The sequence below is a fragment of the Psammomys obesus genome, unplaced genomic scaffold, assembly GCF_907164565.1.
Source record: "Psammomys obesus unplaced genomic scaffold, mPsaObe1.curated_primary_1811, whole genome shotgun sequence".
NCBI lineage: Eukaryota > Metazoa > Chordata > Mammalia > Rodentia > Muridae > Psammomys > Psammomys obesus.
The window spans coordinates 9,927,421-9,947,394 of NW_026596125.1; the positions used below are offsets into that span (position 1 = coordinate 9,927,421).

The 19,974-nt window shown below is 39.2% G+C and overlaps 1 protein-coding gene across 6 annotated transcripts in view; it reads right to left on the reverse strand.

The window, feature by feature from the left end:
- The window catches only part of Sorcs1 (sortilin related VPS10 domain containing receptor 1), a 512,909-nt gene that overhangs the window by 48,188 nt on the left and 444,747 nt on the right, over window positions 1-19,974 (reverse strand). For all 6 annotated transcript variants that reach the window (XM_055591505.1, XM_055591507.1, XM_055591508.1 and 3 more), the window contains exon 18: window positions 16,671-16,842. In XM_055591505.1, coding sequence (XP_055447480.1) covers window positions 16,671-16,842 — 172 coding nt within the window. The remainder of the gene's footprint in view (window positions 1-16,670; window positions 16,843-19,974) is intronic.

The following is a 19,974-nucleotide window of genomic DNA, read 5'->3' on the forward strand; positions in this document are numbered from 1 at the left end:
TTTTGTGTACTTGTCATGATGTCTTTTTGGCTTAACAGCATTCTTAATTCTCTGCTTGTGATAATGCTCTCCCTGAGTGTGAAAGTAGTCGCTCAGTGCTCACACTAGTAGTGAGTTAGAAATAAGGCACTATTACAGTCAGCTTTTATTACTGCGAACTCTGAAGGCAATGGCATAGCATATTCCGATTAAACAGGAAGTAGTGGCAGGCCTTTGTGCCTGAGAAGATAAGAATGTCAAGGGGCTGTGTCTTATGACAGATAACCTCACTGCAGGTACAGCTTTGTCTACTCAGTGGGATGAATGGGGCCCCAAGCTTTGACCTTCAGGAACTCTCAAAACAGTGACTACCTCACTGATTACTTTTGCCCTCATCTGCTATCATCCTTCAGTTTTCCTAGGCTGTAATCTCCACATGAGGCAGGATGCCAGCCCTCTTTAGATAACAGTAATAAGAACAAAGCAATGATAGGCTAAGTCCTAGATAACCCCTTGCCTGAACAAGCTGGTACACTCATTCATCCATCCAATCAACCAGTCATATGCTGATATTATAGAGTATCTCGTACATGGGAAAATCCAGGGAAGTAAAAAACTGCAATAACACTGCAAAAGTAATCAGCGTTTTTAGGACTTTATGGATCACTATTGAGATAGAGTCACATTAAATATGGGGTTAATTATAAGGACATGTAGGTACATGGGGTCAAAATCTTGTACCATATGGAGGTATAGAAAGTTACTCTGATTGGGAACTTCTAGGAAGGACTCCAGAGCAGGAGAGCTAGGACCTGAGGGAAGAGAGCAAAGCAGAGTAATGAACCAGGTGGGGGTTACGGAACCCAGGCAATGAGAGCATGGAAAAAGAGATGGTCATCAGCACATCAGCATAAGGAGATGAAAAACTGGATATATCAAAGGATAATGTGAAGAAAGATTATAAGAATATGCTATAGACTGGCTAGAGAAGAGAAAGATCAGAAAGTTAGCCCACAGGACCATCTTTCCTCTAAGTACAATGGCAAGACAGTAAAATGTATTCAGCAAGAGTGTTGAGAAAATGGCATGGTGACAGTTTTCATTCAAAATGATCACTCTGTCTATCACGTGGAGGGGGGACTGAACACTATCCTAACATGCAGGAAGCCAAAGAGCTATATTCCAGAGTAGATGATAGTGAATGGGAAAAACCTTTATCAGGAGAGAGAGAGAGAGTGTGTGTGTGTGTGTTCCTCTGAAAACTGTCTCTGATAGTCCATGGGCTTGGGATCAGTAATCTGAAGGTTTGTTATCAGTATTTCTGATACTAACTTTCCCCTTAATGCAGATAGCCAATCACTCGCCAAGACCCATGTGCTTCAAGATCCCTCAGGAGGATTCTCAGCCCTGCCATAGTCCAAGATAACATGCAGATGATGTTGGGGCTGTGTCAGATGTTGGGGCCCTCTTCCCAAATGTTGTGTTAGTTTTGCTTGTATTTGCATTTGTTCAAAGATGAACTGACTACAATATAAGCTTTTGTATTTTTATTTGGTTATACGAAGGGATGATGAAACTTCACAGAATTCAGAACTGGAGAGGCTAAGCATGTTTCCATAAGACAACATAGAACTCAATTCAGTTTTGGTGGACCGGAACTCAGTCCCCAGGTTCTGTGATGCACATGGTCAGAATTAGCAGCTGCTTTAGCTGGGTGTGGTGGCTCATCCCTGCCTGCAACCTCAACGCCTGGAAGTGTGTGGCTCATGGATTGTCATGACTGAGTTCATCCTGGATGCTTGGTAAGCTTTAGGTCAGTTTTGAGTACAGAATGAACTGTGTCTCAAATAAATAAATAAACAAATAAATATATAAATACTGCCTGTTCTAGGAAAATTAGGTATTAGGAGATACTGGGGTAAACTGTGTAATTCCTAAGGGCTGTGAGTTGTTAATGCTTGATCAAGGATGCCTTACATAATGCCTGCAGATAATTATTTTGTGTTCAATGCCATTTAAATAGCATACATTTCTATGTACTTGTATTTTTAAATTTAAATTCTTCAAATATCAGTGATGCACATACATCACTACCGCCTCTTCCTCCTCTAGTCATTTCATGCCATTTGTTTCTTCCAAATTTATGACCTCTTTATCTTTAATTTTATATGTATATATCCTATACACGTATACATATACATATATACTGAGTCTATCATTGTCCATGTGTATATGATTGACTACTTAGGATCAGACAAGCAATGTTGGACTCTCACTCCTGGAAGTAACCCATTCTCCCTCTCTCAGCAGGCATTGTTAGCTGTGGCCCTTCATCCTGGTATAGGAAATTGTGGGGTTTCCTCCTCCTATGTTAGCATGTCAACTACTGTGGCCATTAGTGCCAGTCTTGTTAAGAGTTTATAGGTTGATTGTATATGCGATTATATTCTCTCATTTGGCTACTAAAACTTCTGGGATAAAGAAAAGGAAGATTTGATTTCTATTAGACACAATGGCTGGAAACCAATGCATGTAGAAGTCCAACAGATGTTTAATGTCATATAGCTACTTAGAAAGTGTAAAAAAAAATTAGCATTATCTAGGGTTTAAGTTGTCTATGTAGCTCAGCCCTCTGTTAGACTGAGAGAGAGGTGGTATCAAAGATAAAATATCACTTTCTATTCTCCTTTCAATCGATTCCCAGCTTTGACCATTCTTTCTCCTCCATCAGCATACTTACTTAAATGAAGACAGTTTGTTGTAAACTCCAGAATCCATACTTTCTGTCTGTTCTCCCATGAAAAAGTATAGTGTTTAAGGGATAAAAAATGTAGAGACTATAAGAGACAAGAAGTATTCATAATCAGCATCCACAAAAATCTTGTGTGTACTTGGGAGTTACTTCAACTCAACAAATCAGAAAGTCTGCATGTCCATACCTGGACCTGGACCTGGACCAAGACCAGCAAATACATCAATTCCTCATCCCCACTGCCTTTTGGTCATCTGGAAATACAGGCATAGTCAAAGAACAGATACAAGCTCAAAGGAAATGCTTGAGAAAGGGACAAGAGCCACATGGAGTCCATATGGGGATACTCCAAGGGTTTCACTGACTACTGAGACAGAAAAACAACTTCATCAAGTGGCCACCATAAAGCCAAGATTAACCTGAGAAAATGGAAGGCATATGAATCCATCAGTTTCTGTAACAGGTCTAGAGAAGAATGGGGAAATGACAGCATTGGCGAGTCAGCACTGACAGGCGCTGACCTGAAGTGAAACAGTGAGAGGCTCCTGAAATCATCAGAGACTCAATGCAGACACTGTGTTGTAGTCTGTGGTAAGAATCTGGTCCATGCAGAGGCTGCCTGGAGATTTGCCTCAGACTGCACAACCTCATGTTGCAGGAGCTTGTAGATCTGAGACAAAAATGCAATGTAGAGAAATAACTTGTATAACCGAGTAGCATTCAAAATAGGCAAAAATAACACAGGATCAGTTTCATAAGTCTGAGCTTTGGAGTGAGAATATAAATGCTTGATATCTTTTGCAACAGAGTGAGACAAAGGGCAGAAGGACAACAGCAAAAGTAGAAGAGAGAGTAGATGAGGGAAAATATGAAATATTATAATGCATAAGGAGATAGAGGTCATATTAATACAATGTACATTGAAAAATGAATTTCTTGTCTCTATTACTGTGCATATTCAAATATGGAATAAATTATGGAATACATGTAATAAAAGATATACTGATTAGTACTGGAGCTAGAATAAGCTTTTGCTTTTGGAATCTGTTGTTATTCTTGTGCTCTTGAGACCATAGATTAAGGTAGGAAAAAACAAAAAAACGTAAATGAGAATAATCTGATATTTTACCCTTTTCTTCCTATTGCTGAAGATATTTAGGTAAAAGTAAAGCCACTTAGGATGGATTGAGAAACCTGGTACATCAGTTCAATGGTTCCTTACCTTCAGATTGGGCTTACCACTAACTGGTAGAATGAGGGCACAGGAAGAAGTCTATTTCTTCTATACAAGTGAGACCCGCACAAGGCTGAGTGAGCAATGGTAATGCATTTGCTTCTACTAAGGCATCCACTACCGCTCACTAAGAGTGAAGACAGAAGAGCTCTAGAACTTTTCTTGTACCAGAAGTAACAACATTGCCTTTCTATCTACTTAAGTGTTATCCCTAAAAAACTTAAACCTGTCCAAATTTTCCTGGAAGCACAAGTTTGAGCCAGATTCTTCTTATGTTCAGACCTCCTTCCTACTACTCATTCAAAGAAGGTGTGAAACTGCTCTGATGCACCCCTTCCATCTGATGGCAAAGAATAATAAGCTTACCTATACAAGAAAAAGTCATAGCCTGATTAACGGCCAGACTTTGGAAGCGCCTTCCAACGTTCAGGCGTTGGAAACTGATCTCAGTCCAGTACATGGAGTGGCTGGGCTTTGGCCTCATGAATGGATGGATCACTGTGGCTTTTGCAGAAGAGGGCTAGTTGTTATAAAAGTGGATTCCTGTAAAGTGACGAACTTGGCCTGTTTGCCCATTGCAGGGATTCATGTTCTTGGGTGTGCCAGCATTCAGTGGCTCTGAAGCACACCGTGCTCAATGGATTCTTGTTTTTCCTGTGCTGCCACAGAAACATAAAGAAGCCTCTCACCAGATGTGAGATGCATCTGGTTCCCAAACTCCCCCATCCCTAGATAAAGAAGCCTCTCACCAGATGTGAGATGCATCTGGTTCCTAAACTCCCCCATCCCTAGAACTGCATGAAATTCATATCTGTTACTTGCAAATTACCTAGCCTGCCTCACTCTGTAACTGCAGCACAAGGTAAAGACTAAGTAAACTGCCAAAGCCTCTGAATGTGGATCTGGTTCTTCAGAGAACAGAGATGTGGGGGATCCCAGTGCCATGCACCACATGTTTTCAGATACAATAGGAACTGCATAACAACACCATGACAACCCCTGATATGTGCCATCACTGAGGAGGAAAGCAATGGTAGCCACATTGGATGTCCCCATGGGATATTTTCTAAGAGTAAATCAAACCCTTCTTGCCCAAAACACACCAGTCCCAGATAAGAGCCATTTGCACTTGCCATCACTTCTTTACTCAAGTGAATTTTCTGTCCCTTGGCCTTCTGCTCAAGGGACAGATATAAAAATCTGCCAGATATAAAAATCTCAGATTACTTCCCAGATCAGCAGAAGGTGTTCCCAGTGATCTTAACATCATGCCCTGTGGGCTCTTCAAAGCAGAGCTCTTAACACCTCAGAGATGACCTCACAGTCCTGCATAGTGGCTAAATATGGTCAGTTTCTTTCTAGGGCCTGTTCTGAGAAGGTTTTCAAAAGCACAGATATCTTTCCAAATACATAGGCTTGCTGTGTCTCTTTGTAAGCAAGGTAATAAGGAGCTAAAAGCCTTTGCCTAAAGGGTAAACAATTACCATACCATAAAGGTATTATTTTACCAGAAAAATCAGGCATGTCTATGCTAGGGTGCCAGAGAGATTACACCAGGACCACCAAATCAATCATATTTCACCTCTGAGGATGGAGTGAAGACAGCATGCTTTCCAGGCTCTTCCCTAAAGATTCTGATTTTGGAAATTTGCTCAAGTAACATCGAAATACACTCAGTTCTAATGTCTAAATGAAAAACTTCCAATAGGACCTTCACAAAATGGTTTGATCCTTCACTTGTGAATGGTCTAAAGCACCATATCTTTTGCTGAAGAGCCCATTTATCCTAATTTACTTTTTATGTCTTTTGTGCTCTGGGATGGGCTTGCAATAGAGCAGAACACTCAAGGCAGAAAGAACTAAGGGCTTCTGTGAGCAGACAGACAGATGCCTGTAATTTGAGGCTTCTTTATGCTGTGCAGATACTCTAGGCCATTAAGGACTTTTGCTCTCTTAGTACCATCGCACAGTGGCTTTAGGATTTTTCTCCATAGGCTTTGGGAGAAAAACCATGGGACTACTAAAGGACATAAATCTTATAAATGTTTTTGAATGACATTTAAAAATCACTCATAAAGCAAAACACTCAGCTATGTAATAAGAACAAAATTATGTTTTTTAAAAAAATGAGTGGTAGGAAAATTCCTTTAGGAATAAACCTGTGCAACTAGCTTTTCCTAGTAGTAAGATATCTACTGGAATATCAGGTATATTAAAAGTAAAATTTAAAAAAGTAAAATGAGGAGAGGGAGGAGAGGCATGATTTATTCACTAGAGGTATGTGCAAATGCATACAATGATGAAAAAATAAAACTAAAATTGCACATAATTTTACTACACACAAATTATGTTGTTAATATAATTTGATGTTTCACTAGAGCTATCTCACATGGACATACAACCACAACAGCATCAGATCCATGCTGCTTTCTCATTTTGTTACTAATGTTTTAAAACTGCTTTCAAAGTTTTGTGCCTACCGTCACTGGACTGAATTAACCAAGTTACCCATACTCTAAACAGATGTGGAGATTCTTCCTTGGGAAGCTGCTAACATCCCTTTCCAAATTATTAGGCTGCAGTGAGTTAGAAGTGAGGTCTGCAGAGGTTTAACATGGAGAGACAGATATCCTAACAATCGCCACATGTGACATTCTGTTAGGAAAGCCAGGGAAGTGTCTTTTGCAATACACTGCACATTAGAAAGCTTGTTTGAACTTTCTAGCAAGGGAGGCTCCCATTATCTCAGCTGAAGAACGATTCTCATGTACAGAAGATGGCTGTCCTTAAATGAACAAGCAGCTCTGGAGGAGATATACGTGGGGCAGTGAGGGAGAGTGGGCACACCTTCTATGCAGCAGACGTGCTGGATCATACATGTGAACAGCGGGGTGACATGTCACAGCTAGGTCACCCTCACACCACACTTCGTACAAATGGCTCCCAACTTTTTCACTTGTAATTTCAAGGTGGAGAGAGACATGACCCTCGTTGTCATTTGTGTTTCAGATAAGCTGGGATTGCTACATGATTGTTGAAATTTGGAGCACTGGAAATACACAGCTATGTCAACATCTCTTTGGGATGTTGGAGAAGAACCAACATTTTAGGTGAAGATGAAAAATTGCATCGAAGTGTTGCTGTCACATGGCGGGTGTGAAGTTTCACACCAGAGGTGGGTGAGGTTTAGGATTGAACATCTGGGGCAGGGAGATCCGGTGTGGCTGGAAAGCTGTGCAGGTAGAGGCTTGGAGGATCACACGGTGGAGGAAGGCTGTGACCCTGTGGTAGCTGCCTCCCACAAAAGGCCAGTTTGATGCTAACAAGGTGAGGCCTTAACGAGCAGGATAGGAAAAGCCAAACTGAAGACTCATTTGAGCAGACTCTGGAATGTTCGCTGCATTGTTACTCTCTCTAATAAACTACGTTTCTCTCTGTTGCTTCTCAAGACAGACAATAAAAATCTGTCTCTTGCTAATGAATATGAACATTCTGATATATGTGGTCCAGTTTTTTCTCTGATCAAATTTTATTTTTTCTAATTATTATTGATTACAATTTGTTCACCTTGTATCCTGGTATAGCCGTCCCTCACCTCCTGCTGGTCCCATCCTCCCTCCCTCTTCCCACCCCACATGTCCCGCCCCTAGTCTACTTGATATGGGAGATCCTCTTCCCCTACTATCTGACCCTAGCCTATCAGGTCTCATCAGACCTGTTTTGATACTCTTTCTCTGTTGCCTACTAAGGTCACTTTGCCAGGGGCAGGTGATCAAAGAGTGTGCCACCTAGTTCATGCTAGAGACTACCCCTGCTCCCCTTGCTAAAGAATCCCCATGAAGACTAAGCAGCCCACTGGATACATCTGAGCAGGAGGTCTAGATCCTCACAATGCATGGTACTTGATTGGTTTATCAGTTTCTGCAGGCCCCACTAGGCCCAGAATTTTTGGCTTTGTTATTCTCCTTGTGGAGACTAAGGAGACCTGTCCCCTCTGGGTCTTTCTATATCCCCCTTCTTACATAAGTTTTCCTGCACTCTGCCCAAAGTTTGGCTATGAGTCTCAGTATCTGCTTTAATACCCTAATGGGTAGAGTCTTTCAGAGGCCCCTGTGGAAGGCTTCTGTCCTGTTACATGTCTTCTCCAACTTCCGATGTCTATCCTGTTTGCCTTTCTGAATACGATTAAACATCATCCCTAGAGTCCTTGTTTTTTCACTTCTTTAGAACTATAGATTTAGTATGTTTATCCTATATTATATGGCTAATATCCACTTATAAGTGAGTATATACACAATGGAATATTTCTCAGCAGTTAAAAACAAGGAAATCATGAAATTTGCAGGCAAGTGGATGGAACTAGAAAAGATCATCCAGAGTGAGGCGTCCCAAAAGCAGAAAGACATGCATGGTATATATTCACTTATATTTGGTCCAGTTTTGAGAACAGAGAAAATGCCCCCCCTCCTAAAAAAAGCTGCTAATCAATGCAACCTGATATTAGACCACTCCCTGAAATCAACTAATTTTGCCTGTCTCACTTCTTTCTCTTCTTTTAACCTCAGGCAAGAAGAAAAACAGAAATGACGTGGCTTGTTTAATTCTTAGAGGCAAAGATAATAAAATTGAAAGGAACAAACAGTAAGACATGACAAAATCTCAACTCTTGTGACTCATTGAAATCAGCTCCCATTTCTTTGTACAGGAGGATAAAATAGCTGTGGCCTCTGGGATGGAACTGGGTGAACAGCAGCTCTGACACCTGTCCATTGTAAATCTATCAGTTGTTTCTTTGTGTTAATTCCTGTGTTTCTCGACAGGCATTCCCAGAAACGAACTATCGAGCCAAATTATGTTCCATGCTTAAACGAAGTAAGAGTTTCTTGGGAAGTTTTATCTAAATGTCCTTTTCTGTCATCTGAGGGCAGGAAGTATCCTGCAGTATTGTTGTGTTATTACATTTTGGAGACTTTTATGTCCCTGTAACTCTTTAAAGAACCCAAGATTATAGTTGTAGGAATCCATCTAATGAAGACACAGTACACTCCTCTTGTACTAGAGCTAAGTCTCATGAAACCTATAACCAAGAATTTTGCTTATTGAGTTCTAGTCTTGGTATATAAATTGAAGTATTGAAACAATGGGATACATACCAAAATTTTAATTTTAGTCCCTTGCCTCAGATTCAAATTTAAAGCCTTAAAATATGCAGAGAATTGTCTCTCCTTATTCTTACAGCTGTTTTAAACAGATTTAATTAACTTCTGTAGCACACAGACACCACTTCTAGCTAGCAGCACACTCAAATAAATGCCTTCCAAATTAGTGCTGTTGAGTTCCTAAGACTGATTAGGTCCTTCCTGGTCACTGAGTGGCTGCCAGTGCTTGCACCGGATTTCTCTGCAGAGCTGAGTGATGGTGGTGAAAGTCTTTGGGCTCATTAGATGTTCATTAGTGGACCAGAGGACATCCATCTTGAACAGGACTACAAACAGAGATGCCACTTCTCATTGCATGCTTGGGTCTCAGCGTAAAATACCTTTGACTGGGTTCTTAATATTCAGGCATAGCTCGGAATGTTTGGCTTTTTTGATAGAACTCACAGATTCTTTCATTTCCCTTCTGGGTTGGTTCCTTGAACAAGTCCTTTGTTTTGAATGAAACAGTAATGCATTGTTTTCTTTTATAAATTATGCTAATTATTATTAATGAATTATTGTGTGTGTGTGTGCACACGTGTGCTTGTGTGAAATATTCTTGGCTCTGCCACCGTGAGTGAGCATGTGAAGTAACCTCATTTCTCTGCCATGTTGTTCCTAATGAGAGTCCTTCTTTATATGTGAAATAGCTTTAAAAGCAACAGGGATGACAACGGGATTTCTCATTAACCATAACTACATTTTAGATATGGAGTTGAGTAGGACCACATAGGAATGTTGTTGGACTCTTTGAAAGATTGTTACTAAGTTGTTTTGTCTCCTAGGTTTTTAGGGCAATGTAATACACTACTTGCATGAAGAGATTTCAGTTGTTTTTATAACAAACTTACACTCTGGGTCTACACTATAATACACAGGATCATACACCAGCATGAGCATGTTCTGCCTTTGAATTTTTTTCTGTCAGTAAGATACTCCCTTTGCTTTGTTTTCAGCAGAGTTTGTAGTGATGCTCATGCTAGAATCAGGACACAAACTACTTCAGATGAGATGTAATCTCGCTTTCAAATGAAGGCTCTAAGATTTGTGGGACACTACTTATGTTTAAGAGTCTTTTACTTTCAAGTTTGGGCTTTATCTCGACTCTCCTAGGGCAAGCAATCCAAAGCCACACATACCGACTGGGCTATTGTTTCTTTTTCCTACAGTTGTATTAAACACAGACACTGAATCTGAAGCTTGTGGTGACATGAGTTCAACTTCAGTGATATCCATGGCTTATCAAGAGATTTCAAAATGTTATTATTCTACCATGCAACAGATTTGATTTGTTTATTTGGGTTTTTCTTTGATTGTACTGCTATCTTATAGAGCTCCCAGTCAACTCAAAGCATAGATTCACACAATAAAGTCTATAGTATATGGAAAGTATATGATAAAAATGGCACTTAGCAAAATATTTATTGAAAAACAAATAAACACATATGCAACTATCTAGGACGACACTTAATTCCTTAGGCTCAATGGTTTGGTTGATATGCACAGAAAATGGAGATTACATGAAAGGGCTCCTATTCCAGTTACTAAAATCAAAGGAAGATGTATCAGACTTCAGCCACACCTTGCTCTATAGAGGGAAAACAAAAAAAAGTAAAGAATGAATGAAGCATGTGACAGAAGTACAAGCTTTGGGCTACACAAAATAACTCTTATACCAATGTGAAGCCAAAACCTTGATAGAGACATCTGGGTCTGTCTGGTCCCTGGAAGTCTTACTGTTCTGCTAACGCTGGAGGCATGGTACTACGTGTGTGGCAAAAAGTAGTTGTATCTTCAGAGTAGCTGGCATATCAAGTAAGAAATAGAATTTAAGACCTGTTGAGGAAGGTAAAGAGTCACATGTTTTACTTGTATAGACATATCATAATTTTTAATATTTAGCAGTATGTTTTGTTTTGCATAATGTCTCATTACATAGCACTGGCTGGCCCATAAATCACTACATAGACCAAGCTGTTCTAAACCACAGAGATCCACTTATCTGTCTCCTAAGTATGATTGTAAATGTGTGTGCCACCATGTCTGGAAATACTTATGATTTTTTTTAATTTAATGATAGCTTAATCTATACTAATATTTGGTACATAGTACATAAACATTATCTCCTTGGGCACTGTTTTCCTATCTTGTTTCACAAAACCCTTTAGAATAAAGTATACAGTAATAAAGGCCGAGCTATACAGAGTGAGGAAATCCAATAGGGTCTGAGTTTGCAGGAATATCTTCCGTAATTTATGAATATTTTCTAGAAAATCCAGAAGGGTATTTTGATAGGGTTTTTTGAGAACAGGGCCAGCTACAGGCCAGTCTGGCTCTGGTGCACGTGAACTCGGCTTTTCTTCTGCTTCCCATTCACTGTTGCTACCCATCCACAGCCAATGCTCAGAAAATAAAAACAAGCATGGAAAATACAAGAGGTTCTAACACCAAAATAGTCTTTTGTACCCAGGGAAACAGTAAAATATCAAGATGCTACAGAGCTTGCCCTTGACTATTTCTCCTGCATAGTGGGTGTCTGGTCTATGGTAATAACTGGGTTTTTTTGTGCCTCCGATGATGAGACACCTATCTGTGTAAGGCTGGCGTGGGATCCTCTGCAGGCCCTCTATGGAAAGCTCCTGCAATCCATAACAGTTAGTGCTCACTACTGATGTCTGAACTGTTGTCATTGTATAGCTGTTAACGCTCACTGGCTTTTCATTTATTCTTCATTGTTCATCATATGAATCACCCATGCAGATGCACAGAATCAACAGAGACACAGCAAAAGAGAGGCTGTCATTAATTAACACAGAATCCTGTCATCACATGGGCGGTCCCCAGGCTCTGTTGATGTGAGGAAAGTCAACTGTACTATTTCTTCTGCCCCAGAAGACAAGAGTGTGAAGGAACTGTGCCTGACAGCACAAGGCAGCAGCTTTCATCCCTGCAGTTGTTGCCTTGGACACTCAGCTGGAATCAACTAATTTGACATTGTTTTTCCAGAGGACTCAACATCTCAGACACAGATTTTCCAATGTTTCCATACCTTCGTCCCAGTAGGAGAGCCATGATGCTCTTGTTATCTGGAGAGGGAGTAGAGCAGCTGAGATCATGGCTCCTGTAACTGAACTGTGTTCTCTGTCATGGTGAGAAGCTTAGAACTGACAGAAAGTTCTACTCCTTACCTTGGTTGTATTATGCTCTTGTAAATGGAATGTGGAATGCAATATAATGAGCTTTCAAAAAGCTGTTCTTCTGATACTATGCTTACATTTTCTGCTTCTGAGAAGGGACATCTACCCACATTGAACATATAGATAATTTTAGGCTAGAGTACTGGTATGGAAGATGAACCCTCCTAAAATTCGAGACCAACCCCAAGTATAGCATTGCATTTTATGAGTTCTAAAGAAATTTGAAGAACAAAATATGTTTTTAAATATGCAAATTAATTTCTATAAAAATTGCATATCTATTCAGTACCACCCAGATCAAATAATTGAAAATTTGTCCATATTGACCAAACCGCCACTGAGGTACTTACTGTCTAACATGCCCTCAAAATGACAGTGACAATCAATCTGCCATCAAGTGTTACAAAGATAATTGGTTACTTTACATCCTCCACAACACTTGGCATCAGTCTTTTAAATACACATTTTTGATCGTATACAGTAACTTTTACTATAGTTACTACATTTTTAATGCACTATTCATTGATGTGCTTTGATATTAAGACATTTAAGATGTCTTATTTATTTTTAATTTTTGCTTCTGTGGGAGTATAGATTTTAGTATGCTTATCATATATTATATGTCTAATAACCTCTTATGAGTGAGTATATACTATGTCTGTCTTTCTGCTTCTGGGTTACCTCACTCAAGATGATCTTTTCTAGTTCCCACCACTTGCCTGCAAAATTCATGATTTCCTTGTTTTTAATAGCTGAGTAGTATTCCATTGTGTAATGTACCACAATTTCTGTATATATTCCTCCATTGAGGGACATCTAGGTTGTTTTCAGATTCTGGCTATTACGAATAGAGCTGCTATGAACATGGTTGAGCAAATATCCCTGTTGTATACTTGAGCAGTTTTCGGGTATATGCCTAGGAGTGGTATAGCTGGATCTCCAGGAAGCACTACTCCTAATTGTCTGAGAAAGCGCCAGATTGATCTCCAAAGTGGTTGTACAAGTTCACATTCCCAGCAGCAATGGAGGAGGGCTCCCCTTTCTCCACATCCTCTCCAGCAAGTGTTGTGTTCTCCATGCATTTATGTGTGTGCGTGTGGTGCCTGCAGAGGCAAGAAGATGACAAAGAGCCTCTGAAACTGAGCTTACAAGCATTTGTGAGCCACCACGTGGGCAATGGGAACTGAATGTGAGTCCTCTGCAAGAGCAGCAGGTGCGCTTCACTGCTGAGCTGTCTCTCCAGCCCTTGATAAGGGCAGGTCTTATAAGTGATTGCCTGCTGGGACACCATCTTTGAAAACTTCCTGAATTAGCATTTTTGCATTTTAATTGAACTGTTAATGTTTTTCTTATTGATTTGTAGTATTTAGTACTTTCTAGTTACAAGTTTTTTATTGTAATTATGTGTTAATGTATCTTTATCCACTGGGGAATTTCCTTTTAATTTTCTAAACAAGGTTATGAAGTACAGAATTCATAATTGGAATGGAGTCTAAAACAATTACACTTTCCACCACACTTAGTGGATTTTGTTTGTTCTTTTAAAAACCTTGAACTGACTTGAGTTTGTGAAGATGCTTTCCTTTGTATTTTAGAACAGTTAGTTTTATTTTACAAAATTATATTGACAATATAATTAGAATTATTTTGCATAACTAGAACTATTTGCATTTCATGACGATGAAAATCCATGTGTTCCAACATGATTGCATAATACCTACACAATTTATTGTAAATATTATAATTTAATCTATTGAAATTACACATACTTATATACATACAAACACATGTGCTTAGGTTTCTTATCTATTTCCTTCCTTAGTTGGTTTATTTATAGAGATCTATGTAATAGATCTTTCTATCTTTAACTCATCCGATTTTAATTTTTTAATTTATTATTTAATGGCATGTAGCATGTGTGTCAAGGTCAAAAGACAATTTGCCAAATTTGGTTCTCTTGTTTGACCAGATGGGTCCCAGGGATTGAATTCAGTTCATCAGACATAGAGGCAAACACTTCATTAGTCAAACCATCCATCCAGTCCTATGCTGTAAATTTATGAATCAGTTTCCAGATTATTTTTTCTATTCTTATTGTTTAACTCTTGAGTCCTAATATATTTTATAACAGCGTCCTAAATATTAACACAAAATGTATTGGAGACTTTTGTTAGGATTGCCTTGCACCAAGGTCAATATGTAGAAAATTTACATATTTTTACAATATTGAAATTCTCTGTCTATGGTCATGGTACACTTTTTTTTGTCTATTTAGGATCCTTTTAAAGCTTCTTTTCAAATGTGTTGCAATTTCCTGTGTAGATCTGTTGAAAACAAATTTGTAAATATTTGATGAATTTTGATGCCACTATAAATCACATATGACTAGATTTGTGATTTTTCTCTGTTATTATCTCCTTTCTTTATGACCTCACCTATTTTTCCATATAACACAGTGTGGCACATGAACTATCAAAATTATGGGGGGGGGATTCAGTGTAAAATAGATAATGGATTCATCCTGATGGTTTTTCCATCTCTCCAGAAAAGACCACAGCTTCCCAGTCTTCCTAATAGTTCCCTTTACCCCTGCTCTATGTCCCCTCCCCTCTCCTTATCTTCGCTTCTCTCTCTTCCTCTGTCTGTTCCCCCATCTCTGTGCATTTGAAGAACAGACAGTTTACATAAAGAGGAATAATACTACTTGCATTATTGTAACTTTCTATTTCGGTAGAGTGTTTAAGAATCATAATTCATAGAAGACAAGGTACAGTTAAAAGCACTGACTCAGAAAGCTTAAGAATTAAAATACTTCAGATTTTGTTATGCACACATATGTGCTCAATCTGTATGTTACTTGTAGGTACAATTAAAGAGACAGAGCAATTTGGGAGCAATTGAAAGATAGTAAGAAAGGGATATTATGGGATAGGCCTCAAGGGGCCTTCCCTGGACACTTCTGTGGTTTGGCAGTGTACTGTTCTCTCACTCCATCAGTACAGTTATTGGAGACCACCTTCCTATACCTAAGTGCAGAAAATCCCAAGTCATCCATCAGCTCATGTAATGCATATTCCTACTGAAATTTTAACCTACAGCCTAGCATGAAGACCAATAACCTCCTAACTTCCTACCTTTCATATTAGCACACACTGGAAGGAAAGGGAAGGGGGAAAGGTTATCACAATCCCAAAATAATAGGAATTATAAAAATGTGTTTATAGTTTTTATTAAATTAGCAAACATTCCTAACTCCTTCGTGTTTCCCTTGAGTCATATGCCTCTGATTTCTCTTTTCCAATTCTTACCCCTTGTCTGGCTTTTATCTGTTCACTTTACTTAGGAACATTGTGTGTAACTGTAAATTTCTTATGAACAAGTCTTACTATGTATACCACATCTGCTGAATGAAAATGTTCATATGTGGCAAGTTTATGCTGGATAGTTCGTGCAAATGAAAGATCTAGGGCCACTGGCTACCAGAAGAGGAAGCAGGAAGTCAGCCTTGTGTACTTTAATGCTGACTTCATTAGTTCTTTTGAAAATACGGTTTTCTTGATTAATCAGTAGAGTCCTGGCTGTAGTTCAGTATGCAGAAAATATATCTGAAGACATGATTATGGCCTGATTTAATAACTGAGGTAATTTATTTAATGTACTTATTCTTAGAAACCATCTATCTAGTTCCAAGATGACAAGTTTGCCTTTTTGAAGTCTTAAGTACATAGAGTACATTTTTCTTTTATTCACCACCTACATAGTCAGAAATTTCAGACAAACACAATTTGTTAAAGAGTAATCAGTGCTCATAATGATGTCCTCAGAGTGTTACCAAGATACAGTGACTCAACTGTCAAGGAAGTTACACTAATTTATATCTTAATGCTATGTTTGATCAATCTATTTAACCAGCCTGTTGCCTTTGGAAAGAAAAGCAGTGATAGCAGGCTGAGAGATGCAAAAGCACAGCCCGTTTTCACTTGGTTAAGCCTGCATTAAATTATTCTGGGGAAACCAGTCATGCATTTTGAGAATGAATTCTCCTAATAACGATGATAAAGCAAAGTTATTTCCAAAGGGAGCCACTGAGGTAAAGGAGCGAAAACTAACTTGCAGCAAACTGAAAGAAATTGGAGAATGTGTCAGGGAAAGTGAGATGATAACAGCAGATATAAAGCCACAAGTAGAAAAATAATAATAAAAAATACCGTAGCCCAAACTTGGTAATGTGAACAAGAGTTTGTAAAGAAAACCATGGTTTAATAGAAATACCACTTTCCCTTGCAAAGGACGGACAAGAGTAGCCTTACCTCCTCCAATTGCACCATGAGAGTAACATTGTGCCCTTGTTCTGCTGTCAGTTTTCCATCGGCAGTGACTATCCGGAGCCCTCGAGGGGCCTTCCCTGGACACTTCTGTGGTTTGGCAGTATACTGTTCTCTCACTCCATCAGTACAGTTATTGGAGACCACCTTCCTATACCTAAGTGCAGAAAATCACAAGTCATCCATCAGCTCATGTAATGCATATTCCTACTGAAATTTTAACCTACAGCCTAGCATGAAGACCAATAACCTCCTAACTTCCTACCTTTCATATTAGCACACACTGGCAGCATATGATTTATATAAAGTCCCTGTTATTGTTTGAAGGCAGAATATCCTCCATAGGCTCGTTTGTATAACCATATGACCTCCAGCTGGTGGCCCGAATTTGGGAGGTGGTGGAACTTTGGGGTTGAGGGGCTACGTGACAAACTTTCATTCAGGGTGAGCCGTAAAGACAATGGAGCTATTTCCTTCTTGATCACTCAAGATGTGAAAAAGCTGCACTGAGAGCTCCAACTGCCATTCATTCCCTGCCACGATGGGCCATATCTCTCAAACTGTGAACCAAACATTGCTTTCCTACCTAACAAACAGAAAGTTGTTTCTGTTACATATTTTTCCAGAGAGACAAGAAAAGTAATACACACAGTAGCCAACATAAAAAAAAAAAAAAACAGGCCAAAAAGACTATCTATAATTAGCGTTTTCATGGACTTTTATTTGTGTGCACGTATGCGCAGCGCAGGCACGCAAGTGCCTGAGCAGGCCAGAAGAGGACCTTCAGTCTCCTGAAACAGGAGTCACAGCTGATTGTGAGCCTCCTGGTGTGGAGGCTGGGAACCGGACTAATAACCTCCTGAAGCAGCAAGTGCTCTTAGCTACTGAGCCACCTCTCGAGCCTACCATAAACTTCTTTTGATCATCTACTCAGCAGATGAATTCTTTCTTCGTGGGAGCTGTGAGCTAAGCACAGAAGTGAAAGACATGTTCTCTGGTATCACTACATTAATAACCAGTTGAAGACACACAAATAGATAATTTAGACAATAATTTAAAAACATATAATTATGGATTATACAAAAGGCATCATGATTGTCCTCTCTTGCCCCTGCGTACTTTCCAGTATACCGAGTGGGACAGCTACAGTTGCCGATAGTATAAACTCTAGAACTAGTGTATAGATTAATTTATATATTAAACATAACACCCTGCTAAAATAAAACCTAATGATAAAGTAAACAGCTACAATAAAGACTGTCATAAAATTCATGTGAGCATGGCTTCTCTCACAAAGTATTGCACCCACACCTTTGATGGTGATGTAAAAGGATGCCATGTTTATATGACGAGATGAAATCGTGCGAGTGATACAAGAATAGAGAGACATGCAGAGTCAGGAGAGAGCTCATCTTAGAAGGTAACACCTTTTATAACATATGAACCATTCATCCCTGGGATTTCCTATAGACTGTGGTTGAACTTGGGTAGTTAAAACTGGGGCGTGTAAAGCTATAGATAAGGGAGGGTAAAATAAATGCACATATTATAATGCTATTTGCAACGCAGAGAAAGTATAGATTATGATGTGCATTTTCAAGCTAGAGGCAGTTCTACCCAGCTTCCCACTGATGTAGATCAGAGGTTAGATGGCAAATCTTAAGATTGGCATAGACAATATGTAAAAATATTAAGTAATTAAAAGAATTAGTAAATCGAGATTGACATAGACAACATTCAAAAGAATGGACAAACTTAGCCCTCTGTTAAAATCCATCCATTATATCACTGGGTATTAGACTGAACCTGGCCTGCAGGCACTTTTCTAATCCATTGATACCTAGCAAGTTGCTTTCCTCTGTGGTGTGGCTCCAGATGAACTATGTAAAACTAGGGCTGAAAAGCAAAAAAGATGCTTAACCGTGATCAGGATGTAATGTACGAGGGAAGAATAAAAGTTAAAAAAAAAAAAAGAACTGCATACACTATGGATTAGTACTAAATTAATCATTAATACTTAATTCACTATGTAGTGTAAATACAGGATTAAATAATTAAGATAGAAAAATTGCTTTAAATTGATAAGTGCTGACAAACTATTTCCAACTATTTTATTTAAAAAGATGACAACCTATACAGCCTCCAGCCAGCCTCAGGATGTGTTGAAAATCCTCTAAGCCACAATTAATGCTCTCTACAAGCTTTCTGTTTCCTTTCTGCCTCTCTGAACTCTTTCTCCCTAGCAAGCTCATTTGGTTCCAGCCACATCTCTCTTGCAAATCCCTTAGAGAGTATCAGTTTGCTCTTTCATGCTCCACCTGCTGCCCAGAGCTTATCCACCCTTTACAGCAATCTTACCTCTTACTCTCTCCAAAACAATTTCTATAATGGGAAAGTAGAAGCAACAACAAACAATAAACACACAAACAAACAAAAACAAGTTCAAATTTACAGAATGATTCCTGTGTTCTTGTTATGGTACTAGCTCTCTGCATGACTTCCTTCATTTCTTGTCAACGTGTCTTTAGTGAGGAAAGCATTGTTATCCTTTCCAATATATAGACAGTGAAGCTGAGACTTCTAAGTGTTAACTAGTATTCTCAACAGCACACAGCCAGGTCCTGGATCATTGGTCCCATGAGCATGTTCTTTCCGTGCTACTGATTTCAGTGTCTCTGAGGTCTTAAGGGTTTACATGCTAAGAATCTATTGCAATATATTCTTCCTATTTGTGACTCTGTAGTGTAAGCTCATTGATGGTTTCCTTGTGTCCAGGATATCTGCAAGGCTTGGACCCAGGGTGTGCACTCTGGCATGATTGTGTCAGCTTAAATGCTGACATGCCTGCAGAGCAGTAGGTTTTCACGACTGGCTCACACACCTTATCCACCTGATGGTCACTGACTCTATCCTTGGAGGCCTTTCATCTCGTAATAATCCAAAAGCTAAGCATTTCACATCTGGACCATTAGCGGATCCAAGCCCTTTTGTTAAGATCACTGTCCATCGGAGTGGTTCATTGTCATGTCTGAGAATGTTTAATACCGGTCCATTTATGAGTATAGAGTGGTGAAGGGGGGTAGGTGAGAACATTTGGGGGAAAAGAAGAAAAGAAAGAAACATGAGTGCAGGTATTGGAAAATGGTAGCAAGGCCTTCTGGAATAATTATGTATCCCATGAGTTTAACTGCATCAAATCTGCCTCCGTGTTTCAACAGTGAAGCTCTGTGCAGATGGAAGGCTGTCAGGACTTTTAATCACTTAGAATCTAAGCACACCTGTGGCTCTG